The sequence below is a fragment of the Stegostoma tigrinum genome, chromosome 4 (genome assembly GCF_030684315.1).
Source record: "Stegostoma tigrinum isolate sSteTig4 chromosome 4, sSteTig4.hap1, whole genome shotgun sequence".
Taxonomy (NCBI): domain Eukaryota; kingdom Metazoa; phylum Chordata; class Chondrichthyes; order Orectolobiformes; family Stegostomatidae; genus Stegostoma; species Stegostoma tigrinum.
The window spans coordinates 102904373-102921953 of NC_081357.1; the positions used below are offsets into that span (position 1 = coordinate 102904373).

Below are 17581 nucleotides of genomic sequence, written 5' to 3' on the forward strand. Positions count from 1 at the left end.
GTACCTTCCCCTGCAACCGCAGGAAGTGCTACACTTGCCCCCACACCTCCTCCCTCACCCCCATCCCAGGCCCCAAGATGACTTTCCATGTTAAGCAGATGTTCCCCTGCACATCTGCCAATGTGGTATACTGCATTCACTGTACCCGGTGTGGCTTCCTCTACATGGAGGAAACCAAGCGGAGGCTTGGGGACCGCTTTGCAGAACACCTCCGCTCGGTTCGCAATAAACAACTGCACCTCCCAGTCGCAAACCATTTCCACTCCCCCTCCCATTCCTTAGACGACATGTCCATCATGGGCCTCCTGCAGTGCCACAATGATGCCTCCCGAAGGTTGCAGGAACAGCAACTCATATTCTGCTTGGGAACCCTGCAGCCCAATGGTATCAATGTGGACTTCACCAGCTTCAAAATCTCCCCTTCCCCCACCGCATCCCAAAACCAGCCCAGTTCGTCCCCTCCCCCCACTGCATCACACAACCAGCCCAGCTCATCCCCTCCCCCCACTGCATCCCAAAACCAGTCCAGCCTGTCTCTGCCTCCCTAACCTGTTCTTCCTCTCACCCATCCCTTCCTCTCACCTCAAGCCGCACCTCCATTTCTTACCTACTAACCTCATCCCACCTCCTTGACCTGTCCGTCTTCCCTGGATTGACCTATCCCCTTCCTACCACCCCACCTATACTCTCCTCTCCACCTATCTTCTTTTCTCTCCATCTTCGGTCCACCTCCCCCTCTCTCCCTATTTATTCCAGAACCTTCTCCCCATCCCCCTCTCTGATGAAGGGTCTAGGCCTGAAACGTCAGCTTTTGTGCTCCTGAGATGCTGCTTGGCCTGCTGCGTTCATCCAGCTTTACACTTTATTTACTACTATTGGGATGATGGGACTGCAGCATAGCTGCTAGTTCTATCCCTGCCCCTGCAAATGTCTGAGGCTAACCTGATCTGTTTGCTATGTAGGTGTCACATTTGACCCTGGCTTGAGCTTCTTTCTACATATTTGTGGCATGTCTAAGACTGTTTCTCATCAGCCTCCACAACAATGCCTTATCTGAGTTCCCCTGCTGCTGAAACTCTCATTTGTGCCTTTCTTACCTCGAGTGTTGACTTCAATGCACCCCTGGCTGCAGCTTTCTCATATCCTACCCTCTCTAAAGGTTAGATCATGCTAAGTTCTGCTGCCATTGAGTTAACTCACAGCAAAGCCCATTCCAGCGTCACCCATGTTCCCTTACACCATTCCACCTCCCCACCTCACTTTCTTCCTTAAAAACACTTCATAAACCAATGTCTTTGACCACACCTTGTGTCCTAATATCTCTTTATGTGGCTCAGTGTCATCATAGAGAATCCCAACAGTGTGGAAACATGCCCTTTGGCCCAGCAAGTCCACACTGACCCTTGCAGCATCCCACCCAGAACCATCCCCCCATAACCCACCTAATCTACATGTCCGTGAACACTACAGGCAATTTAGCATGGCCAACCCACCTAGCCTGCACATCTTTGGACTGTGGGAGGAAACCGGACTACCTGGAGGAAACCCACACAGACATGGGGAGAATGTGCAAACTCCGCACAGTCGCCCCGAGGGTGGAATTGAACCTGGGCCCTTGGTGCTGTGAGGCTGCAGTGCTAACCACTGAGCCACCGTGCTGCCCGCAAACTTTGTCTTGTGGTGTTACTGTGAATCGTTTTGTGAACATGTCTTGTGTTGAAGGTATGACAGAAACGTCAGTTGATATTGTTGTAATATGGCTAATCTCAATCCAGGTCTTTATCTAACACCACGACACCCCAACTCAAATATAACTCTTACCCCACCTTGATTACAACTACTGTTTTGGAAAACAATCAAGTGCAAAAATAAGGAGCAAGCCAAACATTTATTAAACACAACATGAAGACAATCCAACACAAGTCCATGCAAAAGACTGCATGAAATCTCTTCACAATTGGCACAAAGAAAACTGCATTCCTTTTGGCTTTGAAAAAGGAAAGCTTGCATGATACATTTTTTTTTAGAATCCCTACAGTGTGGAAACAGGTCCTTTGGCCCAACAAGTCCACATCAACTCTCAGGGCATCCTGCCCAGATCCATCCCCCGTAACTCACCTAATCTCCACATCCGTGAACACAATGGGAATCTAGCATGGCCAATCCACCTAACCTGTACGTCTTTGGACTGTGGGAGGAAACCGGAGCACCCGGAGGAAACCCATACCAACACGGGGAGAATGTGCAAACTCCACACAGACAGGCAACTGCAGCATGGAATTGAACCCAGATCCCTGGTGCTGTGAGGCTGCAGTACTAACCACTGAGCCACTGCACCATCCCTATAACTGAGTCAATCACAGGCCACACCGTATTTGTATCACACATTTTAGTTAACAACAGCATGCTGAACAGATTGGGTAATTCACAAGGTTACAGAATATTACACCCTCTGTAACATTTCAAAAGGTATTTAAGTGAAGTACTTTGCCCTAAGGACACCTAGGTCTTGTTCCACACTCACTCATTCTCAATTTATCGCCATTCAACTAATGATCAGCCTTCCTGTTTTTACTACCAAGCTGGATAACCTCAACATTTACTCACTTAATATTGCATCTGCACACATTTGCCCACTCTCTCAATTTGCCTAAGTTACAAATGAAGTATTTCTGCATCCTCCTCACAGTTCAACTTCCCACCCAGTTTTGTGTCATTGAGAAATTATATTCAGTTCCCTCATGTAAATCATGAATGTACATTGCCAACAGCTACGGTTCAAACAGATCCCTGCACTACCCCACAGGTCACTGGCTGCTACTAGAAAAGTAACCCATTTATTCCTACTCAATTTCCAATTCGCTATCCACATCAGTACGCCATCCCAATCCCGTGTGCATTAATATTGCATGATTACCTCTCTAAATACTGAATATTGAAAACCTTCTGAAAGTTCAAACAAACCACATGTACTGGCTCTCCTGTATCAAGTTTACTCGTTATGTCCTCAAAAAACTCCAGTAGATTTGTAAAGCATGTTTTCCCTTTTGTAAATTCATGCTGACACTGTCTAACTCTGTCACTGTTTCCAAATGCTCGGATATTAAATCTTTTATCACTCTAGCATTTTCCCTAATACCAGTCTATAATTTCCCACTTTTTCACTACCTTCTTTCTTATTATACATACGTATCTCATGCTTGCTTGTATCCACCACGTCCAGGTGGTACAGAACAGATTCTTCCTGTACAAATTGTTTCTTTGCCAACTACCTTAAATGGCAACAGTTTCTCGCCATCTGCACTGCCCTTGTTATTTTGAATGCCTCTTTTAAATCTCCTCTCAACTTTCTCTTCTCCAATGAAAAGTCACAACTGCTCCAAACCTTGTTCGTTTTAAGTTGGCTATCATCTCTAATTTGCAACTTCCAAAGTTCAAACTGCTTCATCTTTTCCAACTAACATTCTTTCCTTTTCTTTCTCTTCAGTTTTTAACCATTATTCAAACTCTCTGTCTTTTCGCCTTTCCTCTTCTTGTAACCGTAATTTTAAAAGTTTCAGTTCTCTTTCTCTTTGCCATCTAACTCCTGCCTTTCAAGTTCACTTTCTAATTCCAGTTGTCTTATTTGCAATCCAATTTTCTCTAACTCCACTGCACTTGCTTGTTTCTCTGGTTATATGTAAATCCTTGACTAATTCCTTTACGATGGCCTCAACATAGAATTCACCAGTTTTAAAATGTCCCCACCCTCCCCTCATCCCATTTCCAACCCTCCCTCTCATCCCTACCTCCTAAACCTGAAACAACATGTCCATCTTATTTATTTCCTTCATCTTCATCTATTTATTTCCCATTTCCCCTTCCCCTCTACAATCCTCAAAAGGGTCCCGACCTGAAATGTCGACTTTCCTGCTCTTCTGATGTTGCCTGACTGGCTGTGTTCCTCCAGCTCCACAGCATATTGACTGACTCCAGCATCTGCCAATTCTTGCAATATCCAAGATAAGTAGCTGAACCTCCTCCACAATATCACACAACACTCAAGCCACCCAAGGATGTGTCCTCAGCCCCCTACTATACTCTGGGGTATGGAACGCTTTGCCTGCAACAGTAGTAGATTCGCCAACTTTAAGTTGTCATTGGACAAGCAAATGGATGTACATGGAATAGTGTAGGTTAGATGGGCTTCAGATTGGTATGGCAGGTCAGCACAACATCGAGGGCCGAAGGGCCTGTACTGTGCTGTAACGTTCTATGTTCTATGTTCTATGTTCTATCTACCAGAAAAAAAGTGGCTTTCCTGTTTATTCCAGCTCAAAACAAGCCTTTCTACAGTTCAGTAGCACATCTATGCAGTTTTCATGAATATACCAGTGTCAGAGTACTATGTGTGCAAGACATTCACCCAGATGTCTTTTTGCATATGAAGGTTGTGCAAGATCCTAGGAACATTGTCAGAATGATCTTCATATGGATGGGGTCAGTGATGAAACCAAGATGTTTGGCTTCTTCAGGGAATTAAAACCCATGGAACAGAAATTCAAGCAATCTCTGAAGTATCTGATGGAAAGGTCGATGACCATGAAACATTAATGCTGTCCACGGGCCTGCCGCATATTCTCAGCATTTTAACTTTTTAATCACAGTTTCCAGGGCTAAGGGATACTTGAAATTGCAAAGCAGTATTAAGCTTTGCAAGCATTGCTCTATTGGGCTGGTTAACTGAGAGCAGTATCAGCATTCTTTGAGGCATTGATCAGAAAAAGTCTGCTCTCTCTTGTTCAGCACAAGAAGTGTCCTCTTTGGTACTTTATCCTTATGTTGACTCAGTATAATTAGATTAAAAGAGAAGATCATTACTACAACCATAGATAACACAGAGTCACTGGATGGTACAAGTGAAGAACGTCACATCAAACAAATACAGAAAACAACTCAAAACCGAGACCACACTTTCATTATCTTATCTCAGTAATTGGCTAGATTAGCTGTATTAAGATCTTGTGACACTATTCTCATCAATTCAGAGACGTGTTCAGGGCTGGTTTGGGCATGAAGAGATTAAAGAAAACAAGAACAGGATTCAGCAGATTGGTCTCAGATATTTTAATCCTAACAGCTTACTAGAACAGATCACCTGCATTCAGCATTGGACATACATCGACAGTCATCACATAGAGGGACGTAACACCTTCTCGATTGAAGTACTTGAAGGGACAATTCAAAGATAGATTTAGAAAAGTTAGGAGATTAAGTCAAGCAAGATCAAATCTCAGAATCAGTCAAAGCTTTCTGGCTCAGGCTCTTGAGATTTTTCTGAGTGTCACATTTTGATTTTTTAGGGATTATCTTTTCATTATCACTAACTCGGTTACTAGGTTATGCAGTCAAGTACTGACAATACTTTCTGTGATAGTGAACATGCAAGATATTTGGACTGACGCAGAAGCAGAAGAATTTGTCAATATCCTCAATAATTATCAACTTTCATTACACGGAAAGCCACAACACATGGGGAAAACATAAATTTCTGAGAAATTGAAACATTTACATTGGCCCTAGACAATGAGCATAAGTTAAAAAAAAGCTCAGAATAATTGCCATGTACTTCAATATGCAAAACACATTCACCCTTAAGCTAGGAATTCCATATTGCTTCTCACAGATTTCATTACCTCAGGATGTAAGATGTCCTGCCTCCCAGTCAGCAGTGCATTATCTTGTTGGCAGGTTTAAAATTGTTCTCTTGTTCCTTTGCAGCCTCCTCCACCCGTCCCCTTCCACTCGCAGGTTCCTTACACTGTGATTGCCAGCTTTATTATTCCCCATAGTGCTGCCTGTTTCTTCTCCCCTCTCCTAACAGCCCTTTCTTCTCTCCTCACCTTGCAGTCCCCTTTTCTACTGTACGCTCACACACAGGTCACTTTCACAGTCACTGGTATTGGGCGACCCAGTCTAGCAGACAGCAAATCTCTATTTTTGTAGATACCTGCTCCACATTCTGTTTCTGGAAGCATAGTTCTTCCGAAAAAGCAAGGTATTTGCAACTCTCCCCAAGTTATTTATTAAACAGTTATTGTTGCCTGTGAGCTCAATCGTCCTGCCACTCTTCTCTTGACTGCAGGACCTGTCTTTAGAGCAAGTTGCTGCTTTTGCTGATCATTGTGAATAGACTGGCTTAGTCACAGATTGTTGCCAAAGACAAAGATGGAATCAGTAGCCAGGAAAGAGAATTCAGAGCCGGAACCAAAAAAACAATAGTTTTGGACTTGCCAATTTTTAAATTGAAGTAACTTCTGCTCCTCTAGTATTGCAGGGCAAATAATCAATTGGATAATTTAATAACTGTGGAGGAGCCGAGAGAGGGGGATGAGGTAGACCTGTTTTGATGTTGGTGTCCATGTGAAACCCAATGTGATGGCTTTGGATGATGTTGCAAAAGGGCAACATACAGATAGTTAAACAGCCACTAGTCTGTCTGGAGGGACTAGCATACCTATTGCTGAATTGTCCAAGTTATACCATTTGGCTGAATGGCCAGCTGTTACGTCAGAATAACAGCACCAAGTAAATTAACTTCCTATTTGGGTTGAGGGGGCCATGGAAACTGCCTTGCATTGGAAGGTAGTGACAAATTACAATTGGTGAGAAGGAAAACTGCTAAGAAGTCATATTGCAACATGCCATGCACATAATTATGGGCCTGGCAATAAGATTCTTAGGAGAATGATGAGGGGAAGAAGTTAGACCAGTTGTGGATGGCATATGGAAATAGAGAATGGGAAAATACATTACAATTGTGATTAGGACTGCTGCTTATTGGAGAGTAAACACCTACAAGGGCTAAGCTTTTTGCTTCTATGTTGCAATTTTGATACTATTTTCTATCCTGGCTGAATAAGAATAAAGTTTTGATTTGACATCAATTATGATTATCTGACAGAAGTGAACGAAGACGCTTGAACTGTAACAAATGAGTTTAATATTATGGGAATGAAAATAGTAGGAAGAAGTTATAGGAAAACTTGACTGGCAGCACAAAAGACAGTGATGATTAAAATGGCACAGAAATGCATAGCTACAGACAAATGAAACACTGCAGTGAGCTCACTTAGAAAACATCACGGAACAGTGAAATGGAAGATCAGCAACTTTTAATGCATTGCACCACTTTTTATTTTCCATTGATTTCAAAAATGTTGCTGAGATTTTAAGTTTCAAAGCAAGTGAAAGCAACACGAGATTGGGAAATATGTGTCGAAAAAGAGTTTGAACTCTCATTCTGTGAACTTCAGCAGAAAGAAGGCTGGGCTCCGTGAAAATAAATCAATTTGCAATGAGCCCGTGTTGTACTAATAGTACAGACCAATTTGACACTTCATATATGGAAAGTCCTCTTTCATTTTGTTCAAAATCATTTCCAGTACACAGCGGATCAGTATTGCACATCACAGAGATCTTAAGCAGTGAAGAGTGAGCAAACTTCAGAACGTAGCAGGCGCGTTACATATGTAAATTATTGAAGGTTGCATTTCCAAGTAGTTGCAGAGTGCAGTTGCAGAATATTTTGGACAGAGAGGATGCATTCTGAATGAACTGTAGTCCATTATAGCAAACCCAGGTAGAAGCTGAACCAAAATTCACTTTCAAAAAATAGGGTATTAATCAACTGAAAGTCAGAAAGCCTCAAAGCCAGGGTTGTTAATATTGCTGTGGTTCAAACCTAAATAAGGATGGAATCCTGGAAAAAGAAAATTAACTCAATGAATCATGATGACTTTTGAGATAGAAGCAGTACAATAAGGAAAAATATAATTTCATTAAAATAATGTGGAATTTGTAACCGATTTTGAAAGCATTGGATGAAGTCATAAAACGGCATCCATTAATTATAGTGTTCAAGGTAATTTTCTTGGACAATAAGAAATAATGATCCACATATTGTGGTAAAATTTAACATGGAGGTACAACCAACTGTATGGGAGTTACATATGAAAACACATTGCTGGTAGACAGAAAGAAAAGTTTGAGACAAAAGGCACTCAGTACATAGGCTACGCTGTGGAAGTGAGCTGAAAAGGACTAAAACCTAGAAGGCTAGGAGAAAATCTCAGAGATTCTATTTAAAGAGTTGGGTGTTTTACAAGAAATGGCAAAACTAAAAACTGGGACATTGTTGATTAGTCAGTGCAAAAGATGCCTGGAATACTGCACCAGCAGCCCTGTGGTGTTATGAGGGAGAGAGTGTTTGTAAAAATGGTGCCTTATTTATGACAGTCACATTGACAAAGCTCAGAGGTAAAAGTTGTTGGATAGGGCTCCACAACTATCCTGTATGAGTAAAGGGAGGAATATTGTGGAACTTTATTGCTACTTCATTGTATACATCTTGAACAGGAATGCTTATGGTCGTGTAAGGTGTAACTGTTGTAACAACAGTTTAAGGTTAATGTGATCTTTTCTGTCTGACTATTGATTCATGTCTCATTTACATTATTTATTATTTACATTGAACTTAAAGTTACAGAACGTGACATTTCTTCATTTGGGATTCATTCAGTCGATGTTAATATTTTGTCTTCCAGTTTCCCCATGGGGTTGACAATATGAACAAACAAGAGAAAGTGAAACTTCACCAATTCAGAAACCTGCCATGAATGCAATTTATAGGAGCTAGGAATCATTAAAAAAAACACGTTTTGTGGAAGAGTGAATGGGAGGATTAGTTGAACTTTAGTGTCAAGCAAAGATGTGACGAATGCAATGTAGATTGAAGATTGCCAATAACGTAGCAATGTATTCTGGTTGCCTAAGAAACATAATCACTGAGCAGAAATGTTAGTTCAGAGTTGAAACTAGGCTCATTATATTTTTGATGTACCTCTGCTAGTAAGTAGTAAACAATAGAAAACAGTAAGACATACCTGAGAAAATACATACCTTGAAGAGTAAAACCGGGTCTCTTTTACGGCAAGAGACAACATGGGCAGAATCCTGCACTTGACCCCATGGTGAGTGAGGTGATATGAGCCTATTTAAATGGCAGAGTGGGAATGTAGCCACCACTCTAGCTCCACACGATTAAGTCCAAGGCAGGAAGATCATCTTCCATTATTAACTCAGGACCTTAAGTGGGAAATTAATGTCCACTTAAGGCACTTGTCCCTCCATTGTTGGTTTTAGGAAGAAAAGGCAGGATTGTAGGAAAAGGGGTAATCAGCCATGGATATCTAAGGAAATAAGGGAGGCTATCAAACTGAAAGATGGTAAAGGTGAGTGGGAAAGTAGAAAATTGGGAAAACTTTAAAGGCCAAAAGAAAGGCACAAAACAGGCTATAAAGAAAAGTAAGGTAGATTATGAGATGAAACTAGCTCAGAATATAATGAGAAACAGCAAAAATTTCTATAAATATATAAAACGACAAAGAGTGGCGAAGGTAGACATTGGTCCTTAAGAGGATGAGAAGGGAGTTTTAATAATGGGAAATGAGGAAGTAACTGATACATTAAATGAGTATTTTGTGCTAGTATTGATATGGAAGACAACAATAGCTTGCCAATAATTGATTTCAAAGAGACTAAGGTAGGTGACGACCTAGACATGAAAGAGGTAGCATTGGGTAAGCAAAGGGAGAGAAAGATAGACAAGTCTCCTGACCCTAATGGAATGCATCCCGAGGAGTAAAAGAGATGGCGGGAGTAATAGCAAATGCACTCATGATAATTTTCCAAAATTCGCTGGACTCTGGGCAGTTCCAACAGATTGGAAAACAGCCAAAGTGATGCCACTGTCTAAAAAAGGAGGTAGACAAAAGATGGGGAATTATAGATGTAAGTTTGCTCGCTGAGCTGGAAGGTTAGTTTTCAGACATTTTGTCACCATTCTAGGTAACATCATCAGTGAGCCTTCGGTGCAGCACTGGTGTTATGTCCCACTTTCTATTTATCTGTTTAGGTTTCCTTGGGTTGGTGATGTCATTTCCTGTGTTGATGTCATTTCCTGTTCTTTTTCTCAGAGGGTGGTAGATGGGCTCCAAATCAATATGTTTGTTGATGGAGTTCTGGTTGGAATGCCTTGCTTCCAGGAATTCTCATGCATGTCTCTGTTTGACTAGTCCTAGGTTGGATGTGTTGTCCCAATCAAAGTGGTGTCCTTCCTCATCTGTATGTAAGGATACTAGTGATAGTGGGTCATGTCTTTTTGTGGCTAGTTGATGTTCATGTATCCTGGTGGCTAGCTATAATGGGGAATTATAGGCTGTTTAGCTTAACTTCTGCAGTGGCGAACATGCTTGAATCATCAAGGAAAAAATAGCAAGGTTTCTAGATAGAAACTGCCCTATTGGGTGGATGCAGCATGGGTACATGAAAGACAGGACATGTTTGACTAATTTGTTGGAATTCCATGAAGACAATTACAAGTGTGGTGGATAATGGGGATCCAGTTGATGTGGTGTATCTGCATTTCCAAAATGCTTTTGACAAGGTGTTGCATAAAAGACTGCTGCATAAGATAAAGGTACATGGCATTACAAGCAATGTATTGTCAGGGGTAGAGGATTGGTTAAGTCACAGGAAGCAAATGTTGGGGATAAATGAGTGTTTTCCTGGTGGAAGAACAGTGGCTGGTGGTGTGCCTCAGGGATCAGATCTGGCCCTGCAATTGTTTGCAATTTACGTAGATGATTTGGGGTTGCAGACCAAGTGTAGCAAGTCAAACTTTGTGGATGACATGAAGATGAGTTGTAGAGCAAAGTGTGCAGAGGGCTCTGAAGGTTTGCAGAGGGATGCAGATAGTTTGAGTGAGTGGGCAAAGGTCTGGCAGATGGAATTCAACGTTGAAAAATGTGAAGTTATCTATTTTGGTAGGAATAACATTTAAAGGGACTACTACTTGAATGGTAAAAATTTGCAGCTTGCTGCTGCGCAGGGGGACCTGGGTGTCCTTGTGCATGAGTCGCAGAAGGTTGGTTTGCAGGTACAACAGGTAATGAAGAAAACAAACAGAATTTTATCCTTCATTGCCAGAGGGATTGAGCTTAAAAGCAGAGGGGTTATGTTACAGCTGTATAGGGTGCTGGTGAGGCTGCACCTGGAGTACTGTGCACAGCTTTGTTCTCCTTACTTGAGAAGGAATGTACTGGCACTGGATAAGACAAAGGGAGGTTCACTTGTTGATTCCAGAGTTAAGAGGGTTGGCTTATGAGGAGAAACTGAATGGACTGGGAATATATTCTTAGGAAATTCAAAGAATGAGGGAGTATTTTATAGAAACGTATAAAATTATGAATGGGATGGACAAGGTAGCAGCAGGGAGGAGGTTTCCACTGATGGATGGAAGTAGAACAAGACAGCATAGCCTCAAAGTTAGACAGACCAAAATTAGATCTGAATTCAGAAGGGACTTCTTCACCCAAAGGGTTGTGAATTTGTGGAATTCCCTGCCCAGTGAAGTGGTTGAGGCTTCCGCATTGCATGTTATTAAAGCTAAGAGAGAATTTTTTGAATTGTAAAGGAATTAAGGGTCATGGTGAGAGAGTGGGTAAGTAGAACTGAGGCCACGAGAAGATCAGCCGTGATCTTTTTGAATGGTGGAGCAGGCTCGAAGAGCCAGATGGCCTACTCCCTGTTCTTATGTTCTTTTGTCCTTAACCGAATGTTGGACAGAGAATTTGTCTTGTTGGTAGCGTGATAAGCAAACTGCTGTGTGGTTTCTCACGGTCTCCCACCCCAGTGCCTGAATGAAACAAAGTAAAGGAAACAGAGATTTTGATGAAATGTGTACACTTTCCAAACACCTTGAAAAATATGAAGATAATTTGGCTGACCTATTTGATGCAAACATTCTACAATGTGAGGAAAAAATTCATGCCCTGTATTGGAAAAAAAGAAATCAAGTCACTGCCGAAGGTACCAGCAGTTGTAATTATTTGCAGCCTTGAAATATGATAAATTCTGATGATGTGTAGGAAAGGGAGCTATAGAAGAGTTAAAATCCCCTGGTGCCAGGGTCAAAGAGAATCACAAAGTTTTGGACATTCTTTTAGGAGAGGGTGAGCTGCCAGGGATCATGATCCACTTTTGTGCAAATGACCTAGGTAGGAAAGGGGATGAAATCCTGAAAGTAGATTTGTAGGAGCTGGGAAGGACAATGAAAAGCAGGGTCTCGAAAGCAGTTATCTCAACATTACTCCCAATTCCACACACTAGTAAACATAGAAGTGGGAGTATTGAAAGATTGAATCCACAAGCGGAGAGAGACCGAGAGAGGGAGGGAGAGACAGAGACAGAGACAGAGACAGAGGGTGCATGTGTGTGCATGCGTGCGTGCTTGCAGGTATGAGAGTGTATGTGTGATTGCATGTCAGTGCATGTGTATATGTGAGTGCACGTGTGAGTGCCTGATGGAGTAGGCTCAAAGGGCCCAGTGATCTATTTGTGTTCCATGTGCATATGTTCAGAGTTGGGTTAATCTCAAGAATTAACCTCAGTGTACCAGGTGTAGAAAAGGAGGAAATCTAGTTGTATTCTGGATTCTTATTGCAATTATGTCAGAAAGTGTGTGAATTGTGGTCAGACATTTAGGCATGGTAGTATTGAATTTAAGTGTAATACACTCCAGTTGAAAATGCAAACCAAAGAAGATGCAACTCGGTTGGTGGAGAGAGAGAGACAAAAGAATGCACTTGAACAAAAAGATATTTCAATTTTATACATCCTAACAGTGTACAAGTGGAGCTTACAGCCATATACTGGACAAATTTTAGAAATTTTAAAATATAATCACAATTACTACTGAGTTATACACATATCAAGGAGATCTTAAAACCTAAAAATTAAAAATGCAAGGCAAGAAGTTAGGATTCCCATACCTGAATACCGGATTTTGAATCCCCTTTTGCTTGTTGCATGATCTGTTGACCAACGTAAATACAAGTGTCTTCCCGTGCTTGTAAAATTTCTTCGTCCAGTGTGATTTCCACTTAGAGCAACCAGCAGTCGATTTTGACCTGTCGGCCCTGTTAAGCATGAAACAACAATCATTGAACACTCAATAAATGTTTGGTCCACCACACAGAAATCCTAAAGATTCTGAAAACTAGCCAAGTCCTCAGTTCAAAGCTTCTACTTGACGAATTAAAAGTAAATTTTTTGATGTCAGAGAGTGTTGTTGTTTTCGTAACTGTAATGCACATCAGTTATATTTGTACACATTTTTCAGAAGATCTGGTTATCTTCTGGCACAAGACCATAATGTGAAACATCAACACTCCCTCACCCTACACAGATGCAGCCAAACATTCAGGGTATTTCTAACATTCTCTGTCTTTGTTGCAAATATAAATTATCTGACTCGATAAAACTATTCAGTTTTCTTATGTTTTGTTAAGAAACATTCCAGGCATAAAAGAACATACAAAAACATTTCATTTTTTTGAACGATTTGACATGAATAGTGCTGACCTACAAAGAGTCTTCAATCTCACTGTTTTCTCCTTCATTCTCTTGATAGCGCTGCCTCAAAGCTAAGTACAGCCTACCTACATTTTTAGCAGTGAGATTCTTCACTATTATGCTGTGATCAGTTAACATATGATCTACCAGCAGTTTAGATCCTCCTTCCTCCTACAAAATGAGTGCCTTTTTATGGAGCAATGCTCCATCCTTGATGAGAACAGAACAGTAAATATATAAATTCAAAAGACAGTCTGAGAACCCAAGCCAAAATAATTTCTTTGGCATTCAGGAGTGTATAAATTTGTATTGGCCTGCTCCTGTGAACTCGATACAGGAAATGAATTCTGACGAGTCTCAATGCCCCACAGCTCATTTACAGGCTGTCCGGTTAGTCAACTTGATATCTGCTTAGCATGTAAGGGCTGATTTCAAGTGGAGGATTGAGTGTCTGAGTCATGACCAGTGATCTTCAGATAAGTGTCAAAGTTCGGAGCAATAACCATGGGGTGGGTCAGAAATTGGAGGGTGGCAAGTGGAATGGGTAAGATTGGAGACCAGGGAGCCTGGAGTGGTGTCAGGAACAGAATTGCCATGTCATGTTCTGCTAAATACATCTTACAAAATTTAACTTTTTGGCAGCCATTTAGGACCACGAGTGAGTTTACATGAAGACCAACTTTCGGGGAAAACCAATTCTGTTTAGGAGACAACAAGCAGACGTTCTGCTCCTTAACGGCATTTGTACACAGCCTAATACCTGATCTAGTTGCAGGCTTTGACATAAATTCTCCTACACAAGGCTTAAAAACTGCACGCTGACCAAACTGAGCTCCTTTGGCTCCATTTTCCAAGTCAAAATGAGCACAGCAGTATTTAAGTTCTTGGCCAGGACCTCCACAGCCTGCCCTCTGAGCCATCGAGTTATGGTTCATTGCAAGTTACACTGAACAAAAATTACATTTCATTCAAGTAACAGTTGATAAATATTGTTTAGTTCTTACAGCACCTTACCATCAAATATACTCAGCTCATCAAACTGTTTTTCACTTTGAAACATCTCCACGAAAACAGTAATATTGTGCAGGGGTTCCACTCGAATTGTCCAGGAACAAGTTTGGAGATTCGGGTAATTTTCTGGATATCCTGGGCTTAATATGACTCCTGATGAGGCTCTACGAATTTCATTTGCAGGACACTGTGCTGAAATATTAAATTATAAACGGAGGTCTGGTTATTACTCGATCTCTGGACAGCAAAATATAATCTCAGAAAGTCACATCCATAGTATTTACCTGTATGAGCCTCACTTGTTTCAGGAATAATGTTCTGAAAGTTTTACTTAATACTGCAGACTGTTTGAGGATCAAAGGGCTGAACTCCTTTCCTTAATGTGGAAAAAGTGCTTCCTAAATGGCTCAGATCAAATTTTAAGGTTATGCTCCCTTCTGTAAGAAGTCAGCATGAAAGAATATTTCTTCTGTATATCTTGCTACAGCAGAGGGAAAAAGTTGTTTGGCTCTCAACTGTTCTAATTCCGTTTCCAGCATTTGGCCCGTAGCTTCATTTGCCTTGGCATCATAAGTGCACATCAAAACACTTCTTAAATCTTATGAAGGTTTCTGCCTGAATCACCCTTACAGGTAGTTAGTTCCAGATTCCACAACCTTCTGGGTTAAAAAAAAGTCCTTGCATCTCCTCTAAAACTTCTGGCTCTTATCTTAAATCAATGCCCCCGGTAAACATGTCCTCCACTGAGGGAAAAGTTTCTCTTTGTCTACACTGTCTATACCCCTCATAATTTTAGACATCTTAACCATGTCTCCCCTCAGTCTCTTCTAACTGGAAGGAAAACACCCAAGTCTATCTAATCCCTCTTCATACAGATTGGAATTTCATGCAAAAAGCTACTTAACTGAAGTTTTTAAATTCTTGTATTCTTCTGGTGTTTCAGCACTGTAAACTTTTCAAAGTGAGCTTTCTGAGGCTCGACTGTCAGTAATCAAACCCAAACATATGAACCCAGGGTGAAATAAGGACCCTTAGCCTCTCGGGCCTGCTCCGCCATTTGACTAGATTATGTCAGACCTGATTGTGTCGTCAGTTCCCTATGCTGGCATATTCCTGATAATCTTCGACTCACACGTTCATCAATAGCCTACCTACTTCTGCCTCAAAAAAAATTCAATGACTCTGCTTGCACCATACCCCAGAAAGAGACTCCAAAGACTCCTGATCGAAAAGAAAATGCAGAGCACCACATGGGTTGTGACCTATCCTATCCTCTATACAACTGAATCTCAATGCCTCTTTTAAAAAGCTTACATTCAAAAAGATGGCCTCACTTATGCTTAGAACTTTAAACTGTTACTTTCACATTTCCCTTTCCAAACTAAGGTAGTTGCTATTTGCAACATGTGTCCTTTCTACAAAAGTGTTAACAAGTGTCACTTGCTATTTGTTAATGCTTCCAATATGGCCTATTCTCTTGTCAGCTCTGAAGCCCTGCCACCTGCCAATAGATATGTTGCTAGTCAATTCCTTGCGCTCTCCAACTTTCAAGTTGGAAGCCTTGGCATCCTACTGGAAAACCAATGAGTGCTTTACATTGAGCATCTTTTAGGAAAGGCCCAACACATTACTACCGCTCAGGCACTTAATAGGCCAGCAACGGATCATCGCTGGGAACAAGAAACCCAGGGCATTTCAGTTTCTGGGGAAAGGCTGGCCATATATTAGGTGGTGGCACTGTTCCCAAAACACCCACTCAAGGCTGAGGAATGTCATTGCATCCTAGGTTGACAGATAGCATTGTATTGCGGGGGGCGCATAGGGATGGAGGATGGAGGGGAATTGGCAGCGAGGATAGTGAAGTGGCTAATAGTGGGCGACCTCTTTACCGATGCCAGGAACCTCAGTCAGGCACTTAACAAGGAACAGTCCTGGGAGTCTAAAAGCAAACGCATTTGGGTTTGTTTATAATGTCTCCTGTACAGCAAGACTCACATCCGCCAAAAGGGCAATTACAGTCACAAGAGAATGGGGCTATTAAATGGGAATTAATTGGCCACTTGAAGGTCTCAACTGATGGCAGATTGGGAGGACTATCCATTGGGTTTCCGCTACAGAGTGAGGCAGGGTGGAGGCAAGGAGGTGGCTGGGGGCCCAATCACCACCCTCCCACTCTCAAAACTTCCCCTCCAAATCTGCCATAGGGGAGGACATTATGGTCTGGCCATGTTGTGGATTTTCCCTCTGTATCACACTACTGTATGTATCCATTCTGCATATTGGACAGATTATAGTTCATTTTACAAATAAATCACGTCTCTACATATAACCCCTTACCTTCACAAGATGGAAGTGTCCCTTCAAATTGCAATTGTGTTGATAGCCTGCAAGTCACGAGCTCACTGCCAACAAGTGTGAATCCAGGGGGACACTGATATCTGACAATATCACCTAATAAAAGAAAGAGCATGCACTTTTGCAGAGCACTTTTCACAATGTGAAGACATTTCAAATCCAAAGATGTGCTTTTGCAACATAATCATTGTTGCATTGTAGGAAACCTTATCTTTAATTTGCCAAGATCAAGCTCCTAAAAAATGCAGAAGATGGCAGAGGGGGCTTTGGCTGAAAGTTTCAACTGACAAGGTGACAGGTCCAACAGGGTGGCACTCCCTTGGACTATCAGATATAGGAGCACAATGAGGCCATTCTGTCCATTGAGTCTGTTCCACGTTTCAGGCATGGCTGATAGGTTTCTGAACCCCATTCTCCTGCCTTTCTCATAACCCTTGATTCACATACATATTGAGAACCCATCTATCTCTGTTTTAAATGCACTCAGTGAGTTGGTCTCCACAGCCTTCTGCAATTTGCACTGAAGTCTCTGCCTGAACTCTGTTCTTGACTATCGAGAGTGAAGTTTCAATCCGCCATTGGTTGACTCTGAGACAAGAAAGCTACTACTGAACCACGGATAAAAAAACATTGTCACGGTCACCCCATGTTTAAAAAAATGTCTGCAGCCATTACCTGATCAACTTGAATCTTTTTTGCGGTATATATGCTCCCACAAACTTTTCTTGGAATACTCATCTGTGCGGTTTACTCGTGTTAA

At 41.6% G+C, this 17581-nt stretch overlaps 1 protein-coding gene across 1 annotated transcript in view; it reads right to left on the reverse strand.

The window, feature by feature from the left end:
- The window catches only part of LOC125452488 (CUB and sushi domain-containing protein 1-like), a 2230063-nt gene that overhangs the window by 200180 nt on the left and 2012302 nt on the right, over nucleotides 1-17581 (reverse strand). Inside the window, exons 47-49 of the mRNA XM_048530978.2 lie at nucleotides 16804-16917; nucleotides 14470-14658; nucleotides 12873-13019 (exon numbers count right to left, since the gene is read on the reverse strand). Of these exons, the coding sequence (XP_048386935.1) occupies nucleotides 12873-13019; nucleotides 14470-14658; nucleotides 16804-16917 (450 nt within the window). The remainder of the gene's footprint in view (nucleotides 1-12872; nucleotides 13020-14469; nucleotides 14659-16803; nucleotides 16918-17581) is intronic.